The sequence below is a fragment of the Ruditapes philippinarum genome, unplaced genomic scaffold (assembly GCF_026571515.1).
Source record: "Ruditapes philippinarum isolate M1 unplaced genomic scaffold, ASM2657151v2 ctg396_1_1_1_1, whole genome shotgun sequence".
NCBI lineage: Eukaryota > Metazoa > Mollusca > Bivalvia > Venerida > Veneridae > Ruditapes > Ruditapes philippinarum.
Genome location: NW_026865475.1, coordinates 130,900 through 158,809, shown reverse-complemented (window position 1 = coordinate 158,809; position 27,910 = coordinate 130,900). Strand labels below are relative to the sequence as shown.

Genomic DNA, 27,910 nt, shown 5'->3' with positions numbered 1-27,910 from the left:
TTGATCGCCTGCAAGTAACCAATGAGATCAAAATGAGAGACTCGTGATATGTTTTATTTATAGTAATAAAGATCTTGAAAATACTATTGCATTATATTGGCCTTCATTTCATATACATGCATTAGAAATACATGTAATTGTGAAGAACATGCTTGCAAAATTTGTATTACAAGACTTTATTAAGTTAATAATTGCCAAGAGAAAATGCAATATAATGTTGATAGTGAACAAGTATCACAGAAAAAAATCACAATATTGGACAAAAAGTACTTATTGTTCTCACAAAGGTAAAGAAAAATATGATAAAATCATGAAGAATTTTTAGTTTTCGTTTCGAGCATACAATTGCAAAGTCTGTTTACTATATACAAACTAAATATAACGTCTCCCTTTCGTCTTCTAAAATGTTTAATGTATCTAAAGAAAGTAACAGATTAAAATGTTCAAATTAATCCTTTCAAAGAATCCGAATAAAAATATCTTACTTTACTTGCATCTGCATTCTACAGGCCAGTTCTTTTGTATCAGAAGTTAAAGCTTTAGTCTGGCCGTTTGAATTTATATATAAATTGCTAGCAGAACGCATAAAAGTCCTTGTTAATCTCTAATATTTATAATCTGTCTTTTGTAAACTGTATCGCCGTTTGGTGAGCTGGTGCCAGACGGAAGTAATGCCAATCTTGTAACGTCTGCTGCAGCTTCTTCCGGTGACCTCGCTTCCACTCCACCTAAACATCCGCTCTCGTCTAGATGGGTTTTCATTTGTTCTGTTGCGGTCCATCCCGGACAACAAGCGTTCACGAGGATATTCCTACGCTGATCTGACTTCAAGTCTCTTGCCAAAGCATATACAAATACATTTAAAAGAACGCTGATTGACTCTAAAATTCGGTCTGGCCAACCGTACTCGGACCAAACTTTTGCCTTAATGGCGGCCAGGTATTTGTCTGCTAGTTTATCAAGATCGAACATAGTAACCTTATCCAAATCAATTTGTTTTCTAAGTTCTTTGCCGAGACTGCTCAGTTTACCAAGTTCACTTGAAAGCATAACAACACGGGCGTGTGGTCTAAGCAACGGAAGAAAATATCTGATTAAGCTCATAGTTCCCTTAAAATTTGTCTGTATGCTAAGTTCTGCTTGTCTGTACATTGACAGTGGAGAGTCTTTCTCGAACACAGTACCTGCATTATTGACCAACACATCAATTCCTCCATAGTTTTCACGTATAAAGTCCACAAACATTCGTATACTAGCAGACTGTGTTACGTCTAGTTCATGCCAGACTGGTTTAAGGCCTTCTGCTGCCAGTTTCTTACACGCGCTTTGACCCTTGGCAGTATCTCTTCCGGTTACTATGACATCACCGGGGAAGTCGTAGAGTAATTGCCTGGCAACTTGGAAACCAATACCACGGTTTGCACCGGTAACAATTGCGACCTTCTTAACCATCTCTGAAAAAAATAATGCTAAAACAATATATTATCAGAAATTATAATTGAAGAAGTGGGAGTCCAATTTTCCACCGTACTATATAACTATGAAACAGCCTCGTGAAAAAACACAACTGTTTATAAATACTTCATTTAACATGGATGTAAGCAGTAAGGGGTCAATATTATTATTGAAAACAGTTTTGAAAATAGAAGCTGGTGACAGAGATATATGTTTGGAGATTTAGCAAGCAGATTAAGACTAGATTAGGTGGATTAAATGTCGTATTTCAACGTTAAGTATATACGGATAAATCTAGTGAGAGTGCCTTAGTACTTGCGCCAATTACAGCTAGGTATGGAATTAATATGACATGTTTGTCTCAGTCTGGTGTGCAAATTGCTAAGCTTATAATGTTAAGGTAAGGAAAGATTAAGTATTGGGAAGAAACGAAACCGTACCTAAATTTTATTTAAAACAGCAATGATATTTTATTCCTATCTGATAAGAAAGAAAGTTGAATTACATGTATAGGGATAACAGTTTTATCATATGTTAATGACAGGTGGACAGTATTCAAAAATCCCTTGATCTCCCACAAAAAATGACATTATCATCGCCAGCCAGGCAACCCCACTAACTTCCTTCCGTTTAGAGGTAAAGCATTGAGACCATAGGCTTCCTCTTATCATTCTATTTATATTGACTTTTTAGCAAGTAATTTAGCGTTTTTACTAAATTAGTAATATAGCCTCCCTTCAATTTAACATGCAGTTATCTCCCTTACGCTATGTTTTTCAATAGAGCTGTAGGGCAATGCGTAACATAATTTGATCGGGTATCAATTCAGCTTTATTAGCATACCCGCAAGTTCTCTATATCTTATACATTATTGAATACATGCTTTGTAATTGAAAGTGTAAATACAATGTATATTTACGTAGTCATGAACACACACCGAATTATTATTATTGATTTATTAATTTTGAAACATAAAAACCAAAATAAACCTGTACAAAATCATAGCTTGAATTCAGAAATGATTAATTTTTCATTTTTGTTCGTTAGTGATGCTAAAATTAGTTAAATGGAGTAATAAACTTTTTCTAAGACTGAAATTTTATAATAACCTGATATGAACCGGATCTTTGCAGAAAAAGGACTTTTATATGCCAAATCTTCTCGACCTAGCTGGTCTCAAACCATGACTAATATTGCCAATTACGTTACCACGAGAGTAATAAAGCTACTTATATGTTACACTGATACGTCCATAGCTCGTTACCTACAGCATACGTATATACACATGGAATATCTTAGTTCACGTGCAGGCATTCTCACCTTAACCAAACCGCTTGAAATATAGATATACGTAATATATAAAAACATATCTCGAGTTAAATACACTGTTTTGTTATCAAATAGATATATTTTTAATTTGTAAACAAGTAGTAAATATTTCTCTCACCTTGTATCACTATGAATGTCTGCAATGTTTTCAATACTTCAACTCTGATCTGTGTATTGATCACTGGATATCGATTATCCGCATGTAGATTTAAACCAAAACTAGGAAAAACAAATACGGTGTATACCTTAAATCGCTCGCACCTCTCACCAAGTCCGTTTAAAGTGTTCTCCTATTATTTTAATAGCTTAAAGTTTTATAGAACACTTTGAATTATAGATAGTGCAGGCTTCTTCTCAATGTCTTATTATATTACTTATGTTATATATTTGGACAAGGGTTTTGAAAGATTTGTGTCTATAAACTTTGGAAAAAAAGAAAGCATGTCGCGTTCACCTCACATGAGAAAATACTGTAAGAGCAAAACGACGAACTAAACTAGTTATAAGGGTAACAAAATAAAAAATTTCTCTGTAAAAAGGAATAGCTTCTAGAAATACAAGCAAGGGAGATTATTGAAAATAACGGATACCCCTGTATAACGTAAAAGCATGTTAAAACATTTAAAGATCCTATTTCTCAAATTTTTTTTATAGCTTTATATCATAAATATGATGCTCAAATGAAGATTTATCAATATTGTAAGTTCCAAAAAGCATTATTTGTAAAGATATTACCGAATTTACATTTCATGTAAATAAAGGGAGGTAATTAGAAATTTATTTTTGATAAAGTCTAAGCCAAATTTTTCAATAAGAAATGAATGCATATATTTTAATGATTACTTATAATGCGTGTAAACATTTGCAGTACATATTTAACATATTCTTGGATGTTTGGAAATTGTTTTAGAAGAATAATTATATACATATATAAAATTTCACTTAAGTGTTGTGACATCCTTATAATTACAACATACATGGCCTTTATTAAGATACTGGTTTTACCGCTATATGATGCACTTTTCAAGGAAAAAAAGTATATTTAATAAAATCGGTTGACATGAATCACAAACACACGAAACATCAAAGCAAATAATAAAGTAAATAATTTTCTCAATAAGGAATCGATCGAGGTGCTGCATTATTACAATATATGATCTAAACTTGCTTTGAACGGCTTAGAACCAACAATAAGCCTCGACATATCATCCTTATATATAAAGAACTTCACGTCTTGTTTTAAAAAAAAAATCTTCATGTCTTGTTTTTGAGAAGCCAATTCATGAGTAGCATCTCAAAATGACCAACCCATGACAGCTAAAATTTACTATAAAACATACTCTGATGGAAAACATTTACGGGGATATAACTGATAGCTTTAATTGGGTCAAGGGTTTCTTAATTATCTGAAGCCAAAGTCTTTCAAATACAATGTACAGTAACTGGAAGACTCCGCTAGAGATTATTATAAGGGTTGTCCTTTGGAGCCGAAACCGCCATCCGGATATTCGGATCAGTGATAGGATACATCCGGTTGTCTGATCGTTGTTTTGTTCTTAGTAAGCTTGTTTTATTCTTAGTAAGCTGATATGATAATAAGTTATTATGATAAAAGATACGTTGTATTTCATCAATTATCAGTTAGCTTCTATAGTAATAATATTGATGATGATAAGTATTGTTAACTTTTATCAAACTATAGTCTCAAGTTAAGATCAAAGGGGTACGGCTCATTGAATGTTCACAAAATATGTATTTGATGGTAGAAAACATTTATCCTAAGTCAGAAATGAATTCTAAGTCCATTCCCATTACACTATATACTAATATATAGACAAGGGTAACAACTCCCATAAGAAGGTGTCTATGCCCAATCAGGGTTTTTGCCTCGCAGTTTTTTACACGATACAGCATATTTAAAAAGGAATTATGCTATTTGTAGTCGAATGATTTATCTATCGAACCAATGTAAAACTTTTCTTATATCTCTTATATTTAACGAGTACTGGCCGTCAAAGTAACAAAAAACTGTTCATTTTCGCGAGGTCGACATCGATCGTGGCTACGCAGGAAACACAAAGTTACACGACTGTTGCAATCGTTGGAGATAAAATCACAAGCATTTATCATGCTGGGCAATTTAAAATACATAAAAGTAATCAAAATATACCAATAAACTATAATGACAATGTGATATAAACTCACCTGCGGCTTCAAAATATTTCCCCGTTGAAATTTCTATAAAACACCGCCATCTTGACGAATGTAAACAACCGTCATCCGATTGGTCGGTATTTTTCGGAAATTTACGGGTATATTTTCGGGAAATAAATCGACCAATCGGACGACGGTTGTTTACATTCGTCAAGATGGCGGTGTTTTATAGAAATTTCAACGGGGAAATATTTTGAAGCCGCAGGTGAGTTTATATCACATTGTCATTATAGTTTATTGGTATATTTTGATTACTTTTATGTATTTTAAATTGCCCAGCATGATAAATGCTTGTGATTTTATCTCCAACGATTGCAACAGTCGTGTAACTTTGTGTTTCCTGCGTAGCCACGATCGATGTCGACCTCGCGAAAATGAACAGTTTTTTGTTACTTTGACGGCCAGTACTCGTTTAATATAAGAGATATAAGAAAAGTTTTACATTGGTTCGATAGATAAATCATTCGACTACAAATAGCATAATTCCTTTTTAAATATGCTGTATCGTGTAAAAAACTGCGAGGCAAAAACCCTGATTGGGCATAGACACCTTCTTATGGGAGTTGTTACCCTTGTCTATATATTAGTATATAGTGTAATGGGAATGGACTTAGAATTCATTTCTGACTTAGGATAAATGTTTTCTACCATCAAATACATATTTTGTGAACATTCAATGAGCCGTACCCCTTTGAATGATCCTCGTGGGGAATGCTACAACACTGATCGAGACAATCAGGGGCATATTTTTTTTACAAAGCTCTGATTATATTAGCTAAAGAAAATGGTTTACATAAAACATCTTAAATTATTTCTTCCTATCATCAAAGACATAAAATTGCCCATTAAAACGCCCATTATGTCCCAAAAATGCTTTTTTTTCCTCGAAAGCTTTTCATTAATGATGTCTAGTTTCCTAAAAAAAAGTATTCATTCGCCAATAAGTCGAAACATCTAGCTGTTGCGTCTTAAATGATTTGGTACTTTGTGTGGGAATCAATATACTACTTTGTTTACATTTGCTGCTTTTATGCATAATAACTTCACATTTAGCGCTACTTTCTTCTAATGATAAACGTCTAAAATGCTTTAAACCTATGAAACTCTAAAAAGAACATTTCTGAAGCATATTGTTTTCAGATATATTTTTAACTTTCAACTTTCCCGATCTTCATCATGTATTCCACCCCTTCCAAAATAAATCGAATATAATGTCTGATAATAAACGTAAAAGATTTTTGCTGCCGACAAATACTAAATTTTATCAACTTCCGGTAAACAACAACAACAACAATTGAAAGTAGTTATTTTTTATCATTTTTCTTTGAATTAACACGAACATGTTTTAATTTGAACATATAATATAATTGTGAGTTTGAGTGTATCTTTGTTAGAAGACGGTTATTTCCATTAAATTTGTTGCGTCATTGTATGAAATCCATTCAAAGTAACCCTGTAGTCGGATAAGCATCTGTTTAACTGATATTAATCATAATTAATGTAGAGTGCTACTATTCTGTTTGGAAACTAATGTACGCGATAAGAATCAGTGATATGTATTTTGGAAATAAGCAAAAAGTTTAGCTGACTAGAAATTTCATACAATTACAGGGAATTTCCCTGGATTTTTTTTAAGCGCTACAATTTTTGAATTAGACGGGGTGGGTGACGGGAGGGGGCCAGGGTTCCCTCTGGGTCAAAATTAGTTTGCGCCACCAAATTCGCCAATCAGAAAAAGTTGGAGCCAATAATTCCTGCAAGGGAGGCATGCCTATCTTTGCTAAGATATGCTAGCAGTTATATAATATGAAATCAGGTGCTACCTATGGCGCGGAAAGCTCTTATGATTATGATTTAAGCATAACATGTTTAGTGTACATGTTAACCAGATCTATCATGCAATTCGTTAATAAGTAAATTCAGGTATTTTGTACCGTAAACATAAATATAATAAATTGGTGGTGTTCAACCTATCATCGGGGGAGAGGGACCACTGCGCTAATCTGGTTCCCTGACCTATTATGGTTCCCATCCAAGAATACTTTTTTCCATACCTTTTAGAAGTTCGCAGGGGACCAGTCTACCACTGCGCAAGCGTCGGCGTCTGCCATTTTCTGTTAATCTCTAATCACATATGTTGTTTTTACGTCATTTTTAATGCACTAATTTATCAAAAAGGATTTAAAAGTAACTGTTTACATTTAACATCGTTACTATAGTTCTTATGAATGAAATGAATGTTCATTTTCTGATGTTGTACATCATTCTTTCACCGGAAGTGTTATTTAGCGTGCGTCTGCTAGCAATAGTCTGAATTATGTAGACGCTCATTTAAAACGCTGTGATATCTATATTTAGCTCAAAAGGATTTCAATATGGCGGCGCCCAGTTAACTAAGGATTTTTTCACAGCTCATTAGGTATAGGATATATATTTTTTTGAAATTTTCATTTACTTCTAATTTGATTTCATTTGAATTGATACGCGTCATACATGTTATCTAAGAGCACTACAGCCCTCGCGGGGCCTTTGGCCCCGCTCGGACTTTCCGCGTATCATTATGATTACAAACACATATTTATAATATTTCATTTTATTACAGCTGCACATGTTTATTATCTAAAATATAGACATACTATTATGTGGTTTTCAAATTCTATTTAAATGAATACACATGACAGCATAAATGTAATCAAGAACATCATGTTAAGTTAGTCATCCTGTTTTCCACCGTTTTGCCAGTATAGCAGTTCTTCTCACAGGCTGGACTGAGCCAAGATCTTTCACAGCTTCTACCCGACAATCTGGTGATCTACAGATACAAAATAAAAAAAACAAAACATTACTATAAATTGACTTCATCTAAAAATCAATGAGAACAAAATATGAAATAGATACTAAGTATTTTTAACAATGAAAAATATTGTTTATTTTAATAGGGTTTGCATATGAATAGACACTTCAGCCCTTTACAATCAGATATGAAAATATTAGCATTGCAGTAACAGTGGCTTTAGATCAATCATTAGTGAAATTATTCTTTTAATTGTCATCCGATTTAATATTCAAACTGTAATTATTTGAGTCAACTTACCTAAAGTTTAAGGTTTGTCAACATCACGGACGATCTTTCACTTCTCTGTTCGCTACTAACACCTGTTGACCACACATGTAATTATCAGTGCTCCAAGTCGTAAATTGTTCCAATTAACAAATTACCACTCTCATCTTCACATGTTCCCAAAGTGTCACACAATTGATGACATAATTGATTATACGGTACCGATAAATAAACTAATAGCGCGTGACCTTTCACATTTGGGCTGCTTATGTAATTGACGTGGCCGCTTATGACATTTAAGTGTACTAGTTGTCGGATGCTTTTATCTTACGTTGGCGCCAGTAAAATTCGCCAATTAAAGATTTTATGCGCCAGAATTAATATTTGGTCTCATTTGGCGCCATTGGCGAGCGACAGCGGGAACCCTGCGGGGGTCGTGACCCCCATACCGCGTGTCGAAAATTTGCCATTTTAGGTGTCAAGATACTGCTGTGGGCTGTTTTAAAACAAATAATGAAAGCTTTTCACTTGATTAACATTTTCTTAATTTTTATTATTTACTTTTCCATTTCCAACAATTCAAATAAATAAACAATTATATATAAACACAAGTTCACAACATGTGATCAACATTTATATGTATGTGTGTGTCCCATTTAAATGAGTATATTTCAGTTGTTTTTTCTTCATTAACATCATGTCTTCTAGGTTTGTTGTCATTCCATGCCTTGACTGCCTTCTCAAAGTTGAAAGATTCTGTAGAAAGGTTGCCAGTAATCCAGGTCATGGTCTGGTCGGCTGACTGATCAGTCTTCTCTAGACTGGCACGTACCTGGTGTCAGTGGCTGCGGCACTGCTCCATATCTACACCAATTTTGCCTGGCCAGCTCCTGTATGTCCTAACAAACAAATGCTAAGGAGTAGGACAGTAGATTGCACTTCACAAAGGTGTCCATGAACATGCTCGATTAAAGAGGGCCTGCAAAATTAATATTTTTTTCATTTTGGGGATTCAGTGAACAGAAACAGATTACAAGATATTTTTAATTAAAAAAGAAAATGACCAATTCAATGGCTGTCACTAAGTGGGATTGTTGATGTAAAATTTTTGTTGTTGTTTTCACTCAGTTGCAAGTTGATAATGAACAGTCGTAAATGTTTTCTATGTAAAAGTAGCCATCAACCAAATTTATATCTGAATATCTATGCAGTAAAATCCAAGTAAAATACGATTATCATGTATATATTAAAAAGCAAAATGATCCGGAGACAGTTTCAACGACATTGTTCACAAAAAAAACTCTTAAAATTGATAGTGAACTAGGCTGCTTAGACGTAACGATCATAAGAAAGTGAAAGATGAAATTGAACATTACACTTATATCAAGACAATTAACCCATTCATCCCTAAATATCAAACTGTTATATCGCATGTCAATTAATGCCAATAATATTATCAAAACAATTAAAGTTATTACACCTACCTGAAGCAAGTAAATATCACACATGCCGCGGTTAAATTGCATCCATCTTAATACACTGTAATTGACAACACCTGAAAGTGCACCAACAGTCGTCTGCAGACATCGATGACAGGTGTCTGTGACGTCACACAGTCTAAAAGCAATCAGTGTATCGGGTTGTGTATACGCCTCGGGTAATTATCTACACGGGACATGTATATTGGCTTGTATATTTGTCTAATTGGGGTTAACTTATATACACAATAGAAAGGAATATCGGTCATTTTTTAAAGCGCTATGATAATTTTAAGCGCATCAGGATTTCTTGTTCTGAAATTTTAGCGCATCGGTGCCGATGCGCTAAAAGCGCCTGGGGAATTCCCTGAATTAATAACTGGAAACAAATGTGATTCATGTTATCATTTAATATTTTCTTTTGTATGAATTGATGCATATGAATATTTATAACTAGTGTCTGTGGAGGTCTAGTATAAAGGCCCATGCTAGGGTTGTTAGTCAGATTTTTTTTATCGTTAAGATTGACATTGAAATAAAATAGACAGGGTTAATCGGTTATTTTATATGAACGCGGAGAGCCATACTCATCAGTTACAAACAGTTAGCCTACATGCACTGTACATGTTAGCTTTACTACATTTTAATTGTAAATCACAAAAAAGGAATATGCAAACTTGTGTTCATAGAAGATTTTACTAGATATAATGAAAATATCATTTTTCAATTAGTCCTTAAAAGTTGATAAATGACAGTTTTATTTATTTTAGGTAAAAACTAATTATGGGTTACAGGGGCGTAAGTAGGCGTACTCCTGTACGCCCGTGAGTACAAATCAATCCTGTGTTCCAAATAATCACATGCGCTAAAAGTTCTAAAAAAGTGATAAAAACGTAGGGGGTAGTGTGGTCGGGGCACATACAGGCCTACTGACTCTTTCGACTTAATCATTATATAAATATTTCATAACATTTACAGTATAAATTAATATCTTTTGAAATGATCTATATTGTGATACATTGTACAGATTCAACGGAGGAAAGTTATGAAAAGCTTAAGGTGTCTTGTTCAGAACCTATTCGTGGCCGAGATATTCCCCTATCATTGGCTTGGTGGCCTGTTTTTGCGCAACGTGCTTATTCGGCGCGCAGGTCGCCCGCAATATTTTTTCCCAAACTTTTTACTATTCCCGTAATGCCCCTTTTGTGTCCTCTTCTGCTTTTGGTTGGGTGCCTTCTGGGTGCCCTGCTGGTTTGGCTGGATTGTGTAGGGGGCTGATGTCTGCCAACGTACCCTTGAATGTTTGATTTTTAATCTCATCTTTTAATCAGAAAACAAGTAACAAATTGGTGTAATTTCTCAATGGCATATTAATCAAATGATTGACAGAATTACTTTGCCGTGCCAAAAAGGGCAGAAAAATACAAAGAATGTACACTTCCTTCTCAATTTTATGCAGTTATTTAAAAGAATAGTAATATTCTAAAATAAGTTGTTGAGATTAAATTTATTATTCTCTGTGGTCAGCAAAACATTGCGATGAGTCATCAAGAAAGTTACATCATTATTAAAGTCGTACATGCATATATCTGCTTATGAATTTACTTTATCACAAACGGTCTTAAATGAGTCCTTTAATTTATTCACATGATCCACATAATCTATGTTATATGCAACAATTTTTAATTAATTTACTGACATTTCTGAAAGGAGATTTTGAAATATCTTTGCATGTAATATAACGTGTAATATAACGCGTTTTTTTCTTTATACATGTATTGTAATGTAATGAAATATTTAACAGTCCAAAACAGTCACTGAACTTAATCACAATTTTCACACCATTATAGTTCTTAAATTAATATATTGTTACAACAGTTGCTACTTATGAAGGTGCAAAATGACAGTCTTTCCTCAGAGAGCATTGGGGCATTGTGTGAATATACTCATATTTGTCGAGAGTCTCAGCGTTAGCTGTGGCTTATGTGATGGACTAACGTGAATTTGACAATTCCGTCCAGCAGACCCTGCTTTTCTAAAGAAAGCAAGGCTCTGTACCCAAACATGACATATAATCAGTTCAATTAAAACAAACGCTTGCTTTAGTTTTCGACGTTTCTAGCGTTTTTTTAATTTAAAATGTACTGAATACGGGAGATTTGTTGCTAAAACATCAGTTTGAAAGTCGCAAAATGACATTTTTTCTGCAAAAAATTGATTATAAATATAAAAAAAGTTCTATGGTATATGTAACGTACTTGTTCATTTTACCTATTTTAAAATTAACAAAAAGTGTTTAAAATCATTACCAATATGTTGTCAATATAGCCTCTAGATAGTCACAAAATGCCAGGATATCGCTTCCTCTTTCAAAAAAAATTCTCGGGGAGCATGCCCCCGAACCCCCCTAGTTAAGGAGTACATACCAAAATAGCTCAGTTACGCCCCTGGGTTAAATTTAAACATTACAATCAGTTTGGGGGTTAGTCTTGATGTTTCTCGGGGTACCTGTAGGTAATAGACTGACCCAGTAATGTTTATAATAGTTTCCACATTGAAATAACTAGTTCAACTCTACACTTATATTCACCTAATCATTTAGTTCCAATAAATGGTACAGATGTTACTGTTTATTTACTGTTTAACATTTTAGAGATACAAAGAATAATGTAAATTGTAATTGTTATCCTTACCAAAGTTTAAGTTCTATCCATTGGTGTATTTTATATGTGTTCATAAATCATATGATAATTTTTATAGTAGGTGAATTTTCTTTTTCAGATTAAAAGCAACAGTGAGAATTCATAAGATAAGAAATTAGCAAAAGATTATGTAATAGAATATAACTAACAATATAATTTTGCTGATAAAAACAGCTTCACAGGGTGTGTCTCAGACAAGCAGTATGGCTGCCACAGCCCAAACAATTAGAAAAGTGGAAAAAAATAAAGTGAGTTTTGTGTGTCAAAGATGTAAACAGCCTCTCAAGATAGACCCATCATTCGGGACCATAGATCAACAAAATGAACTAGTTAAAGAACTTACAGGTATTGAAATAAGTTAATCATTTAAGCTCTTCCTTATCTTGCCTTGAGGTTATATAACTTTGTTTCCAAACTATGTCTTACTCTTGAACCTCAGGATTTTCATTGGTCAGTGTCTCTCATTGGTGTCTCAGTTTCAGATCAATCAAATATGCAAGTTCTAAGTTTTAAAGTTGATGAAATTTCTTTATAGATATGGATTTTGGTCATGTAGTATGTACTAATTGTATAGTACCCAAATCTTTAAAACTAGCATTAATATATGCTAGAAATTTGTTTATTTTTTTCTTTATTTAATTTAAAAAGACAACATTATTTCTTGATCAATATAAAAAACAATAAATATGTTGCTTTTCCCCAAGTTTTTACTATTTAGTTTTACACGTTTCAGAGTAAAAACTTGTGTGTTTTACAAGTACTGTAAACTCAATTCAATAAGTGCAAAAGTTTTCACATACATATGTATATATTGTGCGATGACTTGTTAATAATAAGTGTATAATTTGCAAATTCATTTAAACTGCATTATCTTTTTGTCATATTTTTAGCACCTCTCATAGCTCAAGCAGGAAGAGAAGAAACTTTTGGTCATGAGAAGGTTTGTAATTTATATGTAACGCCATCTTGTGTAAACCAGGCATAATTGTTGGCATACTTGTTATGTGTGCCTTTCACTGTACAGTCAGCCCATATCCCTACAGGTGATAAATATAATTATCAGAATCAGCACCCATGGGTTTCGTTGATGCTGTAAAAAATGTACGGGACTAAATTATCTTCTGTCAAGTTCTTACAGTAATACACACTTTATTATTATATAGATTTTGTGTTGTACATACTTCGATATTAGTTAAGTGGCTTTACAGAGTAACAATAGTATTAGTCAGTTTAGTATGCACAGCTTAAACTAGGATAGATTTTTTGCATTTGTTCTCAATTTGCATAATACTCAACTACAGTACTGTTTTAGATGCCCAAATTATTAAGTTGGCACAGATAAGAAAAAAACTTCTTTTTTTGCAGCCATGTGATATTGGTTTTATGGTGTTGGTATTTTTATTGTTTTTAGGTTGAGAAGTATGAAGAGGATGGAAACATCTCTAAAAGAACAGTTCAACCAAGGTAAGGCTATACCATAGTTTCAACATTATTCATTTAAGCTTGTAAAGAAAGCTTTCAGCATATTTGAACAACTTTGGGGTTTTTTTTCCGTGAACTAACCAGCATTGGTATCGTATGAGCAAATATGGTCGTGACCCCTGTGCTTAAGGGCTCAAATCCACAATCTCTTTACTCCTCTTTCAGGCTATACCTCAATTGTATTATAATTAGTAATGTTTGTTTCATTTAGTCTGTATTAAAATTCCCTGCTATTTGGGTAAGTTCTTTGTATGGTTGCTTTATTCAAGAGTTCCTTTGGTCAAAAGTCTAAGGATGCCTCCTTATAGTCACTTTGTTCTCACTGCTGTGAGTTTAAACATGGGAAGGTTACAGAAGTTCATGGTTGTATACAGATTTCAGCTTGTACTTTAAAAGCTGAAAAGTCATTGGGGGACACCATATTGCAGTCATTTAATTTAACATTTTGAATTTACTGGTTGAATTCCAGTTTTGAATTTATTCTACCATATATTTAACTAAATTTTCTTAAAATTTACACTGGCCCGAACTAATTTTCACTGGCCATGGGCCACTGGGCCAGTGCTAAATTTGATGACTGATATTGCCTTAACAAGGTGACTTAAAACACAGAAATGGGTCATGGGCCTTATGATGTTCATAAATATTTACTTTGGAGCAGGTTTTTCAGGTCTAAATGAATATGAATACATGTTAATAATTTTTATGGTATAAAGCTTTTTGGTGTATCTTTGATTGGTAGAAGATTTGGATAGATCAAAATAAAAAAATGATGTTTGTATATTCAGATGAATCTATTGACACATGTACGTATTCAACACAAAACATACTATAATAACAGTTTAATGTTTTGTTGGGGAATTTTTTCTTTTCTTTCTTTATACATGTATGTTTTATTAAATAAAAGCATTTTACACAGCTGTTTCCAGAATGAGACCGTAAGGACATATATGTAACAATGTGATTATACAGATTTTCATGCTCCCCGAAAAATTTCTGTCGGTCAGTCATCCGTCTGTATGTACATCCCGAATTCGTGTCCGGCCTATAACTTCATTATTTGAAGTTGGATTTTACAACTACTTTCACAGAATTGATCACCATATTGTGACGACTTGTCGCGCGCAACATTTGGGTCGCTACCTTGAAGGTCAAGGTCACAGCATGACCTTGCAGCAAAATCGTGTCAGGCCCATAACTTCGTAATTTGAAGTCAGATTTTACAACTATTTCACTGAAATGATCACCATATTGAGACAACGTGTCGCAAGCAATATTTGGGTCGCTACATTCGTACCTTGAAGGTCAAGGTCACAGCATGACCTTGCAGTAAAATGGTGTCCGGCCCATAACTTTTATTATTTGAAATCGGATTTTAAAACTATTTCACAGATATGATCACGATATTGAGACGACGTGTTGCAGGCAGCATTTGGGGCACTACCTTAAAGGTCAAGGTCACTGCATGACCTTGCAGCAAAATTGTGTCTGGCCCATAACTTTTGTTATTTGAAATCGAATATTAAAACTATTTCACAGATATGATCACCATATTGAGACGATGTGTTTCGGGCATCATTTGGGTCGCTACCTTGAAGGTCAAGGTCACAGCATGACCTTGCAGCAAAATCGTATCTGGCCCATAACTTCGTTATTTGAAGTCGGATTTTACAACTATTTCACAGAAATGATCACCATATTGAGACGACGTGCCGCTCGCAACATTTGGGTTGTTTTTACACTTTGAACTTTGTCTGTGACATAACTCTGACACTATAAGAGGTATACCTTCCTGTGTCCAAACCTATTTGGGGAGCATCACCCAGTTCAACGGCTCTTGTTTAAGGGAAAAATAATTGCACCAGTTATTACTTTATGCCTGTTTTAATTCCTATATAAACGTTTACTTCATGTAATTTTAGGTACTCATTAGAGGAAGACACCAATGGTTTTACGTTGCTTGGTGAGACTGCACCATCTAGTATGGGAAACCTCGGACATAAACCAAAGGTACACTTTCTCCGCATTAACTATAACGTCTAGAAGATTTTACATGTGCTATTTGAACAATGATAATTATTATCAAGAATTGAAATGAAAATTCAGTCAGGTTTTCAATTCAAACTATCAATTACAAATGTTATATTTTAGTTTACATTGTATCACACACTGTGCTGCTTTTGCAAAAGTTAGTGTTACACTATAGGTGCATCAATTAAAAAGTGAATCTTTTTCACTGTAAACAGTTATAATTTTGGATATGTGATAATAGAATATTATATTTGTGTAGATTCAATTATAAATTTATTGAACTTGTTGAATAAAACAATATTACGCTCACCAGACACTAGCACAATACAATGTATGATTTATTTCAACTCGTTCAATTTAGTATTGAACCCACACTTATTTAATATCCTCTATATATTTATTGTAACTATTTGATTGTTTATGAACTGTTGCAGGTGAAGGCAGTTTTGTTTGATATTATGACAGGGCAGTCAACAGTGGACCATCCATTATGTGAGGTAAATTAAATGCTTGTTATCTGTAATTTACCATATTGTATCTGAAAATAAGCAATACCATTTCATAGGAATGAATATTTAGTTATACTCAGAGTGGTATTTTTTCTGATGAAATTGATTATTTTATCATCAGTAATTAAATACTGTATGAGTGGGTATTTCTGCATGTTGAAATGTTAGTGAATTTAAAATTCCAGACATTTCTCATGAGGAAATATTAGCAAGTTATGCAAGGGTAAAATTTAATGATAGCTTGATTGCTTGATATTTATGCTAGAGGAAATTCTAGCGATTTTTGTCATTTCACAAAATTTGCAATTATTTTCGCATAGCTAACTTAACAACCTATACAGTTTGTTCCTTAGAAACATATAACGCATATGGCAAGTGTGTAAAAGGTACATACAGTTTACACACTATGACTTTAACATACTTGCTCATACACATAGTATGTTAATTGTTTACACATGATTATATATATTTCAACAGTTAACCTATATAAAAATATATTCCAGGAATGTACAGATACTTTACTTAACCAGTTAGATGATCAACTTAAAATTACTGAGGAAGAATGTAGAGATTATAGGTATGATACAGGAAATAAATTGTCATTAAATTGTTATTTAATTGTCATTTAGTTGTCATTTCAGTCAGATTTATATTATATATCTAAATTTATAGTTGCTAGTGGAAATCCTTTATTTTTGATCATGCATAAAAAGTGATCATCATTTTATATGCTAGAGAACAGATATCCTCTGTTCCAGTTGTAATAAATGATTCAGTTATCCTATTATCACTATGAAATTCTTAAATGGACTTGTCCATCTTTCAATTTGGACAATAACACACTTCATTTTTAAGGAAAATTTCAAAATATGTACATCTTTGTGTACTTAACACTGAACAATGCAGACCATGATGTTAGTTGACTCTGGTCGGTCACATGGTCATTGTTACCAGTCAGAAGTCTACTGGTAAATATGTAAAGATGAGTACCTCAACATTGGATCTCAGTTATTTCAGTCTCGTATAAAGGGACATCCATGATTTTATTATCTGTTGGAAGTTGGTCATACTTGCAACCTCTGTATTTATAGTCAGTGATAACACTTTGCCAATCACAATTTTAAGTAGACCAAGAGCTTTTTTCTTCTCATATTTACAGGATACAAATGTCTTTGATATAATAGCTTTTGTTTAAAGTTTTGCAAGCAACATCAATTTTGAAAACATGATTTTGTTTGTTTTAGAAATTTTCTAGACAAATTGGAGAGTAATGAGGAGATAGAAGATGATGCGGCCTTAGATGATGAACTTCAGAAGGTATGTGATTTGTTTTATTGTAAACTCTCAAGTTATTTAAATAATAGAGCCTTTTGTATTCTCAAAATGCTTATTGTGAGGGAATTTTCGAGTTTTGATTCACCCATACAGGCAGGAACTCTTTAAATTTTTATATACATGTTCCCCTTTAATTGTTTAACACTAGAATCACAAGTAGAGAACTAGGGCAGCTTAAACATCCCGGCAAGTTTAACCAGTCTCTTAATTTTTAGCATACTCAATAAAAGAATTACAATTTTACATAGTATACCAATATGCCACAAATACTGACAACTGTTAGGAAATGCATGAATAGTCAGTTTCTCTCATTTATTATAGGTCATTTATTTCACCTGAAATAAATGAGACACATTGTAATTTGAAGACAAAGGTCTTTGCAATAAGTTCAAGGTCACTAAAGCAACAGTCAAAATCAAATGTGCCATCAATATTCAATGAAATAATGAAATATGCAGAATAAATGATATTCAGAAAAGGATGTTATTTACTGAAATGGTTTTAGTTTATTTGCCAAGTTCTGTTTAAATCGGCAACCTATCAATTAATCTGGAGATTTATAAAGCATAATTTTGTTGTTGTAGTTGAAAGCGGAGGAAGAAGTTCTGAGACAGCAGTTAAAGCAGGTAGAACGAGAACAGAAGCAGATTATTAGTGACATTCAGAAAGAAAAAGACACAACTAAAAAATTTGAGGATGAAGAAGAACGGTAAATGTTGCTGTTATTAAAATACATTCAAATACAAATTTTACTAACATATCTGTACAAGGTTTACCAGTAGAATTGCATTTGTTTTTGTGAAAACAGTCTTTACCAATGGCCAGAATGTGAATATTCATAATATTGAAGTTGTTTATCTTAGACTGCTAAATTTATGTAATGGATTTTCCTTGTTTTGAATTTGAACATTTCATTTGAATATTAAAGGATATCAAATACATATGTTAGATATACCAACAATATATATGGTCAGGTCACATGCAGACTGGTCCAGCTATATATGGTAAATTTCTAATAATTTTCAGTTCCAGTAGATAAAGGGTTAAATGAAACAAAAATAAGACTTTGTCTCATTCTAATTTGTTTAGCAAAAAGCACAGGGAATCTGCATGTCAGAAGAAACCACTGGTGATTTATCCTTTATAAACCAATATGTTTGATCTTGGTTAACAACTATTGGTGTTGAATTATAGTGGAAGATCCATCCCTAGATTTGTAGTCAAACAGTTTTGCCACCATTGGCTCACAACTTTTGGTCATTTTACTGTATGGAAAAAAAATGAGTGTTAATCACTTGTATTAATTATTTCAAATTTAAATTTTTGTTTTGTGGTTCTGAACCATGTTATCGTTTGTACAGGAAACAAGACATTGACAAGAGCTAACATGTAGTTTGAATATAGAAGTGGGGTTATTAGAACTTTACAGGTTGTAAAGTTTTGATATGACACTGGTATTGTTAGGTTTACATAACATAAATTGAAAGTATGAATATACACTAGGTGATAGGTTTGAAATATTTGTTTATTTCTACAGATATTGGAGGGAATACAATGAGTATAAGAGACAAGTTCAGGAGCTGGATGATGAACAAAAAAGGTAATACTTTATATATGTATACACTTTTGTGACATGATGTTAACATTAACCCTGCCATATAATGGACTTGTCCTGCTCTGAATTTGGAACAGTCCATTTGTAGTTTCAAGGATGTTTGTGTCAAAATACTGTAAGTCCAAGTAAGAATGATTTAATATTTTGTATACAAGGCATACTTGTAATAAAACTTGATGTTTGCTACTTTATGACAATTTACTTCACATTTAATGCTGTTTTTTTCATGTGATAAGCATCTAAAATAAGCTTTAAATTAATTATGAAAACATAATAAAACACGGGTTTGCCTTTTCTTCTGAGAAATGGTGAAAAGTGCAGACCTTGATCAGAGCAATCTCCTATGCAGTGATCTCCCCTTATCTGTACAGAGATCTATGCCACCACGGTCCAATATATCAGAATTTCTGATATTTTATATTTTTAGCTTTTGAATTTAATTTTCATTATTTTGTACACTTTGTAAACTATAACGAACGTAGGTACGAAAAGTAAAAAATAAAACAGAAATAGAAAAATGACGTTAGATTTTCCATGTAACGGTCGATATTTACATTTGAATTTCGACGTTACGTCATGTGACTTTCATCATCATGTGACGTCTGCGAAGGCAGTTATTACAATCTGTTAAGGGAGGTAATCACTGTGAGGAGTTTGTGATCAGAGAGCACAGATATTCTGTCTGATTTTAGTCTACTCTTCGTGCATAAGAAGGAACAGTTTTCTGTCAGCAGACTAATGGTTAAAATTAGGATTTGTTAAATGACACATGTATTTGCTAATGATGAAATGTTTGTGTTGTATTATTTCAGTGTTGATAACCAATTGAAATATGCACAGGCTCAGCTCGACAGATTAAAGAAAACCAATGTTTTTAATGCAACTTTCCATATTTGGCACAGTGGCCATTTTGGAACCATTAATAATTTTCGACTTGGAAGATTACCAAGTGTACCAGTGAGTATAGCAGGTTAACCTGAACATACATGTAGAGTTAGTTGTTTCAACTTTCCTATTCATTTTATTTAACCCTTACCACACTAAATTTGTTAAAGGGACTTTATCTTTCAATATACACAAAACCATTTTTCAGTTTTCGGGAAAATTTCTTAATAGGTGTTGACTGAATAACAAACAGTGCAGACCATAATCTGTGATCAGGCAACATGGGTGTACCCACTAGTCTTGGTCTCCCCTGGTCATATAGGTAGATCCAGTAACTGCCATCAGATTAGAAATTATATCAAATATCAAGATCATACTAGTACATTATTTTTAAGCTGATAGCTCTTTTAAAAACTTTTGAAAAGGAATAGATAAAATTAATACTTTCATAGTAATACTGGTACAGATAAAAGTTTTTTATATTAAACTGACATTTTTATAAATCAGGTTGAGTGGAATGAGATAAATGCAGCATGGGGTCAGACAGTACTTCTTCTTCATTCACTTGCCAAAAAGATGAACCTTACATTCCAGAGGTATTAAATTGGTTATTTTAAACTCACCAAGTCAATTTATCATTCAAGAAAAACATTCTAAATCAGTTTCTGTAGTTACCTAAGATTTGGAGAGCGTTTTGATAAAGAAATAGGTTTATTACATGACAAAAAGTTGGCAGACAATATGAAAAACAGTGGCAGATAACAGTAGATAACATGAAAAAAAGTGGCAGATAACATGTAAAAAGTGGGAGATAACATAAAAAAGGTGCTAAAAAGGGCCAGATAACATGAAAATTTGCAAAATAAAAAAGACAAAAGTGGCTGATGCAAATCTAACATGATACTGAAAAGTGAATATTTTCCAAGCCATAGTTTTATTTCTTACATTTTCCTTATCATCTATAATCATTTCACTAGTTCACATTAATGAATAGTCACTTGACAAATCCTGAGATTGCTTGTAAATAATTATACAAATCGGGAAATTAGAAAAGAATTAAGTTTCTTGTTGCACCTATTGTATATATATTCTTGTGTTTGTAGATACAGACTTGTGCCATATGGAAACCATTCTTATCTAGAGTCACTTACAGACAAATCTAAGGAACTACCACTCTATGCATCAGGGGGATTCAGATTTTTCTGGGATGCAAAGTATGTTTGAAAAAGATTGTTACAAATGTTCATGATATATGTTCTTTATTGTTTCAGTACTGATACATTTGATACTTGATTAAATTGTTCATTTGGTTTATTGGTGGGTTCAAGAAATTAGAATAAAACATTATTTGACTTTCTATCAAGAAGTGCCAATAGTCATGGACACAAACTAAACCATCACTGAAAGAACATCACTGGCTGAGTGGTTAAGGTTGTTTGACTTCAAACTGCTTGCCCCTCACCACTATGGGTTGCCCCTCACCACTATGGGTTCAAATTCAAACAGGGGTTTTGGATTCTTTCATGTGTGGAAGTTATCCAGCTAGCTTTTAGAAAATTGGTGGTTCTACTCAGGTGCCCGTTTGCGCCTTAAATAATGAATTGAAGGGCACCCCCCGAGTTCTTTTTCTACCAGTAAAGCTGAAAAGTTGCAATATAACCTATACTGTGTTGGTGCAATGTAAAACCTAAATAAAAAACATCACCCGAAAGTAGTTAATACCAGTGACAACTGCAGTTTTAGTTTATCAATCAATGAAATAAATACTTTATTGTTGACTTTCATACAAGACATACTTTAAATGTTGTAGCATTTTTAGTTTAAATACTTTAGCAACGATTCTATTTTATCCAGATTTGATCAAGCAATGGTAGCATTTCTAGATTGCCTACAACAGGTAAATAAAACTTAATCTCTTATTTTTTGTGCCCACTCTTTCCATTTCAGCTTTGTCACAGACTTATTTTTGAATAATTGAAAAAAAAAAATCATTTATTGTAAACCCTGTACTGTAGAGACGACTTCTCTGTGTTGCTTTCATTTGTCCAGTCTAGCTTGTTCTTACATGTAGTCTCTGATCAGTCTATGCTGTTATCTTCTTAACACTAATCAAGCTAAATAGCTAAAAAAAACTTGTCCTTTCAATCTGCACAAGATGGTGTATCATTTTGAAGAAAATTTATTGACCAAATAGTAAACAATGCATACCATGATTAGATCACATGGGGTGACTGCTGATCTTGGTCTGAACTTGTTGCATATTTAAAATAGGTTACTATCAGAAGGTTAAGTTTCTTAATATCTTTTAATGAACTGTTCCAGTTTCAAAGAAGACCATTTCACAAAAGCATTTGAAGGGTTAAAGACATCTGCCAATGGCAGCGTCACAATTATTAAAGTCATTAGCACTAAACTAAATTTTTTTTGAGTTTACCATTTAAAATAATTGATTCGGAAATAATACAAATTAGGGACAGAAAGTATCAATTGTATCTGCTTGTTTATAGAACAATAATGTTTAAATATATTTTCTATATAGTTTCAAATGTTGTGTTTTCAGTTTAAAGAGGAGGTAGAGAAAGGAGATTCTCAGTTTTGTCTTCCGTATAAAATGGATAAAGGAAAGATTGAGGACACCAGTACTGGAACAACTTACTCCATAAAGTAAGACCTTCTTTACTATATTACGGTACTATAAAGTAAGACCTTCTTTACTATATTATGGTTCTATAAAGTAAGACCTTCTTTACTATATTACGGTACTATAAAGTAAGACCTTCTTTACTATATTATGGTTCTATAAAGTAAGACCTTCTTTACTATATTATGGTACTAAGTTTAATTTTGCATCATCACATTTGTGTTAAATGAAAGAGATTACAGTATAGTTTTTAGTACAGTTTTTTATGGCCCCCTTCAAAGAAGTGGCGGTATATTGGTCGGTACTATCCGTAGACCAAATGGTTTCCGATCAATAACTGAAGAATGCTTAGGCCTAGGAACTTCAAACTTGGTTTGGGCCAGAAGATGACTATTGTTTTTAGGGTCTTTAGGTAAAGGTCAAATTGACCTTGAATGTCAAAATGGTTTCCAATTGATAACTCAAAAACTCATGGGACTTTGCCCTTTAAACTTCATAGGTGCATTGGCCTAGGCCTGTAGATGACACATATTCATTTTTGGTCAATGTATCAAAGGTCAAGGTCATTAATTAGTCAGTAATTAGTTTCAGAGAGTTTTTAACCAGGTTTTCAACGAAAACCGGGTTATTGTAATGCCGAAGTCGGTGGGCGTCAACTTTTGGTTTCGGCTCAATAACTTTAGTTTGCTTTGGCCTTTTGACACCAAACTTGGTGTATGGGTAGGTTATATCAAGAGGCAGCTTGGGATTGCAACTTAGGTGTCAGTGGTCAAGGTCACCGAGACTAAAAATAGAAATTCAGTTTCTGCTCAATAACTTGGGTTTGCTTTGCCCTATTGACACCAAAGTTGGTGTATAGATAGCTTATATTAAGAGGCAGCTTGGCATTGCTACCCAGATGTCTGTGATCAAGGTCACTGTTACCAAAAATAGAAATTCAGTTTCCACTCAATAACTTGAGTTTGCTTTGGCCTATTGACACCAAACTTGGTGTATGGATAGCTTATATCAAGAGGCAGCTTGGGATTGCTACCCAGGTGTCTGTGATCAAGGTCAAGGTCACTAAAAATAGAAATACAGTTTCCGCTCAAAAGCTTGAGTTGCTTTGGCCTATTGACATCAAACTTGGTGTATAGATAGCTTATATCAAGAGGCAGCTTGGGATTGCTACCCAGGTGTCTGTGATCAAGGTAAAGGTCACTAAAAATAGAAATCCAGTTTCCGCTCAAAAACTTGAGTTGCTTTGGCCTATTGACATCAAACTTGGTGTATAGATAGCTTATATCAAGAGGCAGCTTGGGATTGCTACCCAGGTGTCTGTGATCAAGGTCACTGTAACTAAAAGTAGAAATTCAGTTTCCTCTCAATAACTTGAGTTTGCTTTGGCCTATTGACACCAAACTTGGTGTATGGATAGCTTATATCAAGAGGCAGGGTGGGATTGCTACCCAGCGTCTGTCATTAGGGTCAAGGTCACTGTTACTAAAAGAGAAATTCAGTTTCAGCTCAATAACTTGAGTTTGCTTTGGCCTATTGACACCAAACTTGGTGTATGGGTAGGTTATATCAAGAGGCAGCTTGGGATTGCTACCCAGGTGTCTGTGATCAAGGTTAATGTATTCAGTTTTCACATAATAACTAGAGTTTGCTTTGACCTTTTGACACCAAACTTGCTGTGTGGCAGCTTTGGATTGCCACTTAGATATCTGGGAGCAAGGTCAAGGTCATTTGCTTACAATAGAATTTTCAGTTTCTACTCAATAACTTCAGTGCACTTTGACCTATTGATTGCTGTCACATCAAAACTTGGTCGTTGAAAACCTGGTTTTCCTCGCATTGGGGCGCTTCTTGTTATGCATCATGGAATGGTGTTGCAACCATAATTTGTTCTGTACTTCATACTCAAAGGATCTAATAATTTACTTAAGAACAAATATAGAATATTTTATTTTGAAAGAATTTTTGTTTTACTGCACTTGATAAAATAGCCTAGCCATTAAATTTATTTATTTATTCTTTTCTTTTTCAGGATTCAGTTTAACTCAGAAGAACAATGGACAAAAGCCTTAAAATTTATGTTAACCAATTTGAAATGGGGACTGGCATGGGTGTCTTCACAGTTTGCTAACAAATGATTAACTTTGTTAAAAAAAGAAGAATGAAACACACAGTGCTATATGCCTTCAAAACATGTTCTGCAGTGCAGGATCACGTCCCAATGGTCTGGTTGTAATGAAAACTATATAAAAGATAATCAAAGACAAGTGATTTTAATGTATGATTGTAAATTATTAATGATTGCAAATTGATGAGGGCTTTAATGCCTTGTGATTTAAAGTGTCACTGCACGTTTTACAGCTGGCGCCACTTTTATTGACATAGAAAAAGACAAAACATGTTTTATGAATTGATTATATTCTCTATAAATAATTTTATCCGACACACAATGTCAAAAGCACTTGTCACTGGTGTTTGACAGATGAAAAATTTACATTGTAGAATTAGCCATGAAAATGGTGAATATTTTGTATCATTCTTTTGTATACAAACATAAATTATCCAACAAGCCTTTTCAGGTTTGAAAATGCATTTTTCTTAAAAATTATTGTGCAATAAATTAATGTATTTATTTTGTGTATTTATTTTGGGTGTTTCATTTCTTTCTGTGTTGACTTTTCCCACATCAAATCTCTGTTAGACAGTGTTCTACGAGTGTGTTTTGGAATGACGCATTTTCACCTTTCAGTTATAGAGATGACATGGTCTTCTTCAACAGTTAGCACAATACCCAATTAAAATATCATTTAATAGACCAACACTGTTAAAATGCTGAAGGTCCAGTTCTAGAACAATGCCCATGATTACTGAGCAGATAGGCTTCTTAAGTATTATTAAGAAAGGGAGGTGGTGGGCAGTATTGAAATGGTCTTTACATCCAGATACATCTAAAAATCAGCATGTCCAATTTTCTTTAATCTTGACTGGAATGTATATATTAAAAGGGAAACTAGGCTCATGTGTCATCAAAATCCACCTTTGGGATTTTTAGTTATGATCCTTTCTTATAAAAGGCTTTTATAACAAGGAAATTTTAAATTTGGTTGAAACCCAACATGAATATATTATGATGCTCATTTGTCTAAAGTATAAAAGTGCATTATCAATCTAAATTTTAATAGATCTGGACATATATTTCAACAAGATCACAGTATGCAATGTTAACACTTCTTTGTAAAAGGGCAAGCACTACCAATAACCAACTGCTGTAAATATAATAAGTTTAAAAGGGGCATAACTTTAAATGCCTTCAAGATAATGTCCTCTTGTCATAAGCAAGCATTCCCTGTTCATATTGATACATGTACCTTTAAAATTGAGTTAGTTAAGGGCTTCATTAAAATTTGTGCACGAAAATTCGATCCAAGTCCACGAGTGTTGTTGAATTATGGTCCTTTAGAACTTCTAAATGGCATTACATGAAATATTAATTTCCTAATGTTATTTATTCTCTTAAGAATGTCATTTTCTTAAAACTTCTTTTTTCTATACTGGCCGGAGAGATAACTCTCGACACATAGATAACCCCGACACAGGATATAGTTGTTATAACTTTGTTTTTCAACAAAAAAGCACATGGTCATCTAGTAGTATAGGAGCAGGACAGAATGGGATGATTTTTTTTTAAGTTTGTAAGTTTTTCAAATAAACTAGGCAAAAACTGCTTCACAGAATTACAACAAGGTAGTTAGAATTGTATCGACCACAGGCCCAAACTAGGGAAAGATTTTTGAAAATTTGTTTAAATATCAACAAAAAAATAGACAAAATGTGTAAGATGAAAAAATAAATTAAAGTAGCGACTTTATCTACTGTTGTGGGGTAAAAAGACCATGTTTTGTATACATCATTCAGGATCTGTAAGAAGTACCAGTTTCCATTTTCATACATAATTTTTGTGGTGGAATGCAAGGTCTTTGAACTGATCTTTGTTTAGGTGGTTCAATATTTAATATATATAGGAAGATAATTAAGATATTGCAAAAAAAATATATGAATTAGTGTCGTAGTTATCTCTCCAACCAGTACTGCTCAGTTATGTGGACTTTGCACCATTATAAATAGACACATAAAACCTTACATATTCTGGGGTACTTAATACTAATAAGCTTAAAGTGAATAGAATCATACAACTGGAATATCAATTCAACAAATCTGCCTGTATTTAGAGTAGTCTTTGGTTGTCCCCAGACTTGTTTAATGTTAACAACTTTTCAAATTTGTGTTTTACAATAGGGCAACACTTCTCCAATAAATGTATATAGTGCACTGTCTAAAGGGTATACGAAAAGGTATACAAGTCTACAACTTTGTATTGCATGCATCAATAGGAAAGGAGACCTTATTACATAATAATAAAGGCAGCAAAATAAAACAACAATAAATTTAAGTATATCACTCTTCACAAGTTTATTCAAGTCTGACATACTCAAATATACAAACATGGATTTGGAGTTCAATGAAATTCCTACCTTTTTCAAATTCCTTTGTTTATTTAACCTTTTAACAATTGTTTTAAGAATTACAAAAAAATTACAACAAAAATATCTTACAAGCACAATTGTTCCTACAGATAGTATACCTGTAATTTTGATGGCGAGATTTCTTTAACCATGGTTCATCAAAATGCAAGCATGGACTAGAGTTATCTTGCAACAGAAAAAAATAATTTAGTATGCAGTTAATGCCCTTGGTGCAATGTCATTCACCTCTCTGTGTGCAATGGAGGCTCTAGACAGGGCAAATGTTAATGTCTATAAAATATGTATACAAAAATGTGACCAGTCAGATAGCAGTAACCAAGGAGCGCCTAGGACAACTATAGAATCCTTTTTTTTTTCAAATCTAGTTTAAGAGGTTGAAAACATTACACTTAGCTTTCCTCTTTCTTTATTTCAATCAGCAGGATTCTATTATCAATTCAAAGAACTTTTGAACTTCATTAATTTGGTAATAGTATTTTGTAAAACTGTGCAAAATAACTGCAAATTTATAAGATGTATTTATGATGTATTCTTTGGCCAAAAACAAATTAAACAGAAAATTCAAGGATTCTGCAGTTGAAAACTTGATATGCAGCTCCAGTGTGCAATGGTCAAACAACTAACTGTCTATT

The 27,910-nt window shown here is 33.2% G+C and overlaps 2 protein-coding genes across 3 annotated transcripts; one reads left to right on the top strand and one right to left on the bottom strand.

The window, feature by feature from the left end:
- Positions 1–152: 152 nt before the first annotated feature.
- LOC132729218 (carbonyl reductase [NADPH] 1-like) lies at positions 153–3,072 on the bottom strand. 2 transcript variants are annotated; one of them, XM_060714937.1, is made up of 2 exons: positions 2,903–3,072; positions 153–1,454 (listed from the first exon to the last, which is right to left on the bottom strand). In XM_060714937.1, exon 2 carries the CDS (start codon positions 1,450–1,452, stop codon positions 598–600), a length of 855 nt encoding a protein of 284 aa, XP_060570920.1. In that variant the 5' UTR covers positions 1,453–1,454; positions 2,903–3,072; the 3' UTR covers positions 153–597. The 2 variants fall into 2 exon arrangements, with proteins under 2 accessions (XP_060570920.1, XP_060570919.1); XM_060714936.1 differs by lacking the exon at positions 2,903–3,072 and adding an exon at positions 2,565–2,588.
- Positions 3,073–6,242: 3,170 nt separating this feature from the next.
- Positions 6,243–25,367, top strand: LOC132729217 (beclin-1-like). Its single transcript, XM_060714934.1, has 16 exons — positions 6,243–6,298; positions 12,319–12,584; positions 13,130–13,179; positions 13,651–13,703; positions 15,644–15,731; positions 16,187–16,249; positions 16,765–16,838; positions 17,506–17,578; positions 18,181–18,305; positions 19,134–19,196; positions 20,024–20,168; positions 20,604–20,692; positions 21,200–21,310; positions 21,951–21,993; positions 22,657–22,760; positions 24,767–25,367. Exons 2-16 carry the CDS (start codon positions 12,443–12,445, stop codon positions 24,870–24,872), a joined length of 1,329 nt encoding a protein of 442 aa, XP_060570917.1. The 5' UTR covers positions 6,243–6,298; positions 12,319–12,442; the 3' UTR covers positions 24,873–25,367.
- The last annotated feature ends 2,543 nt before the right edge of the window (positions 25,368–27,910 follow it).

Coding starts and splice junctions, on each gene's coding strand:
- LOC132729218 (XM_060714937.1), bottom strand. CDS start 1,452: ATGGTTAAGAAGGTCGCAATTGTTACCGGTGCAAACCGTGGTATTGGT.
- LOC132729217 (XM_060714934.1), top strand. CDS start 12,443: ATGGCTGCCACAGCCCAAACAATTAGAAAAGTGGAAAAAAATAAAGTG. Junction 12,585..13,129: donor ACTAGTTAAAGAACTTACAG/GTATTGAAATAA, acceptor TCATATTTTTAG/CACCTCTCATAGCTCAAGCA. Junction 20,169..20,603: donor GAAGATTACCAAGTGTACCA/GTGAGTATAGCA, acceptor TTTATAAATCAG/GTTGAGTGGAATGAGATAAA.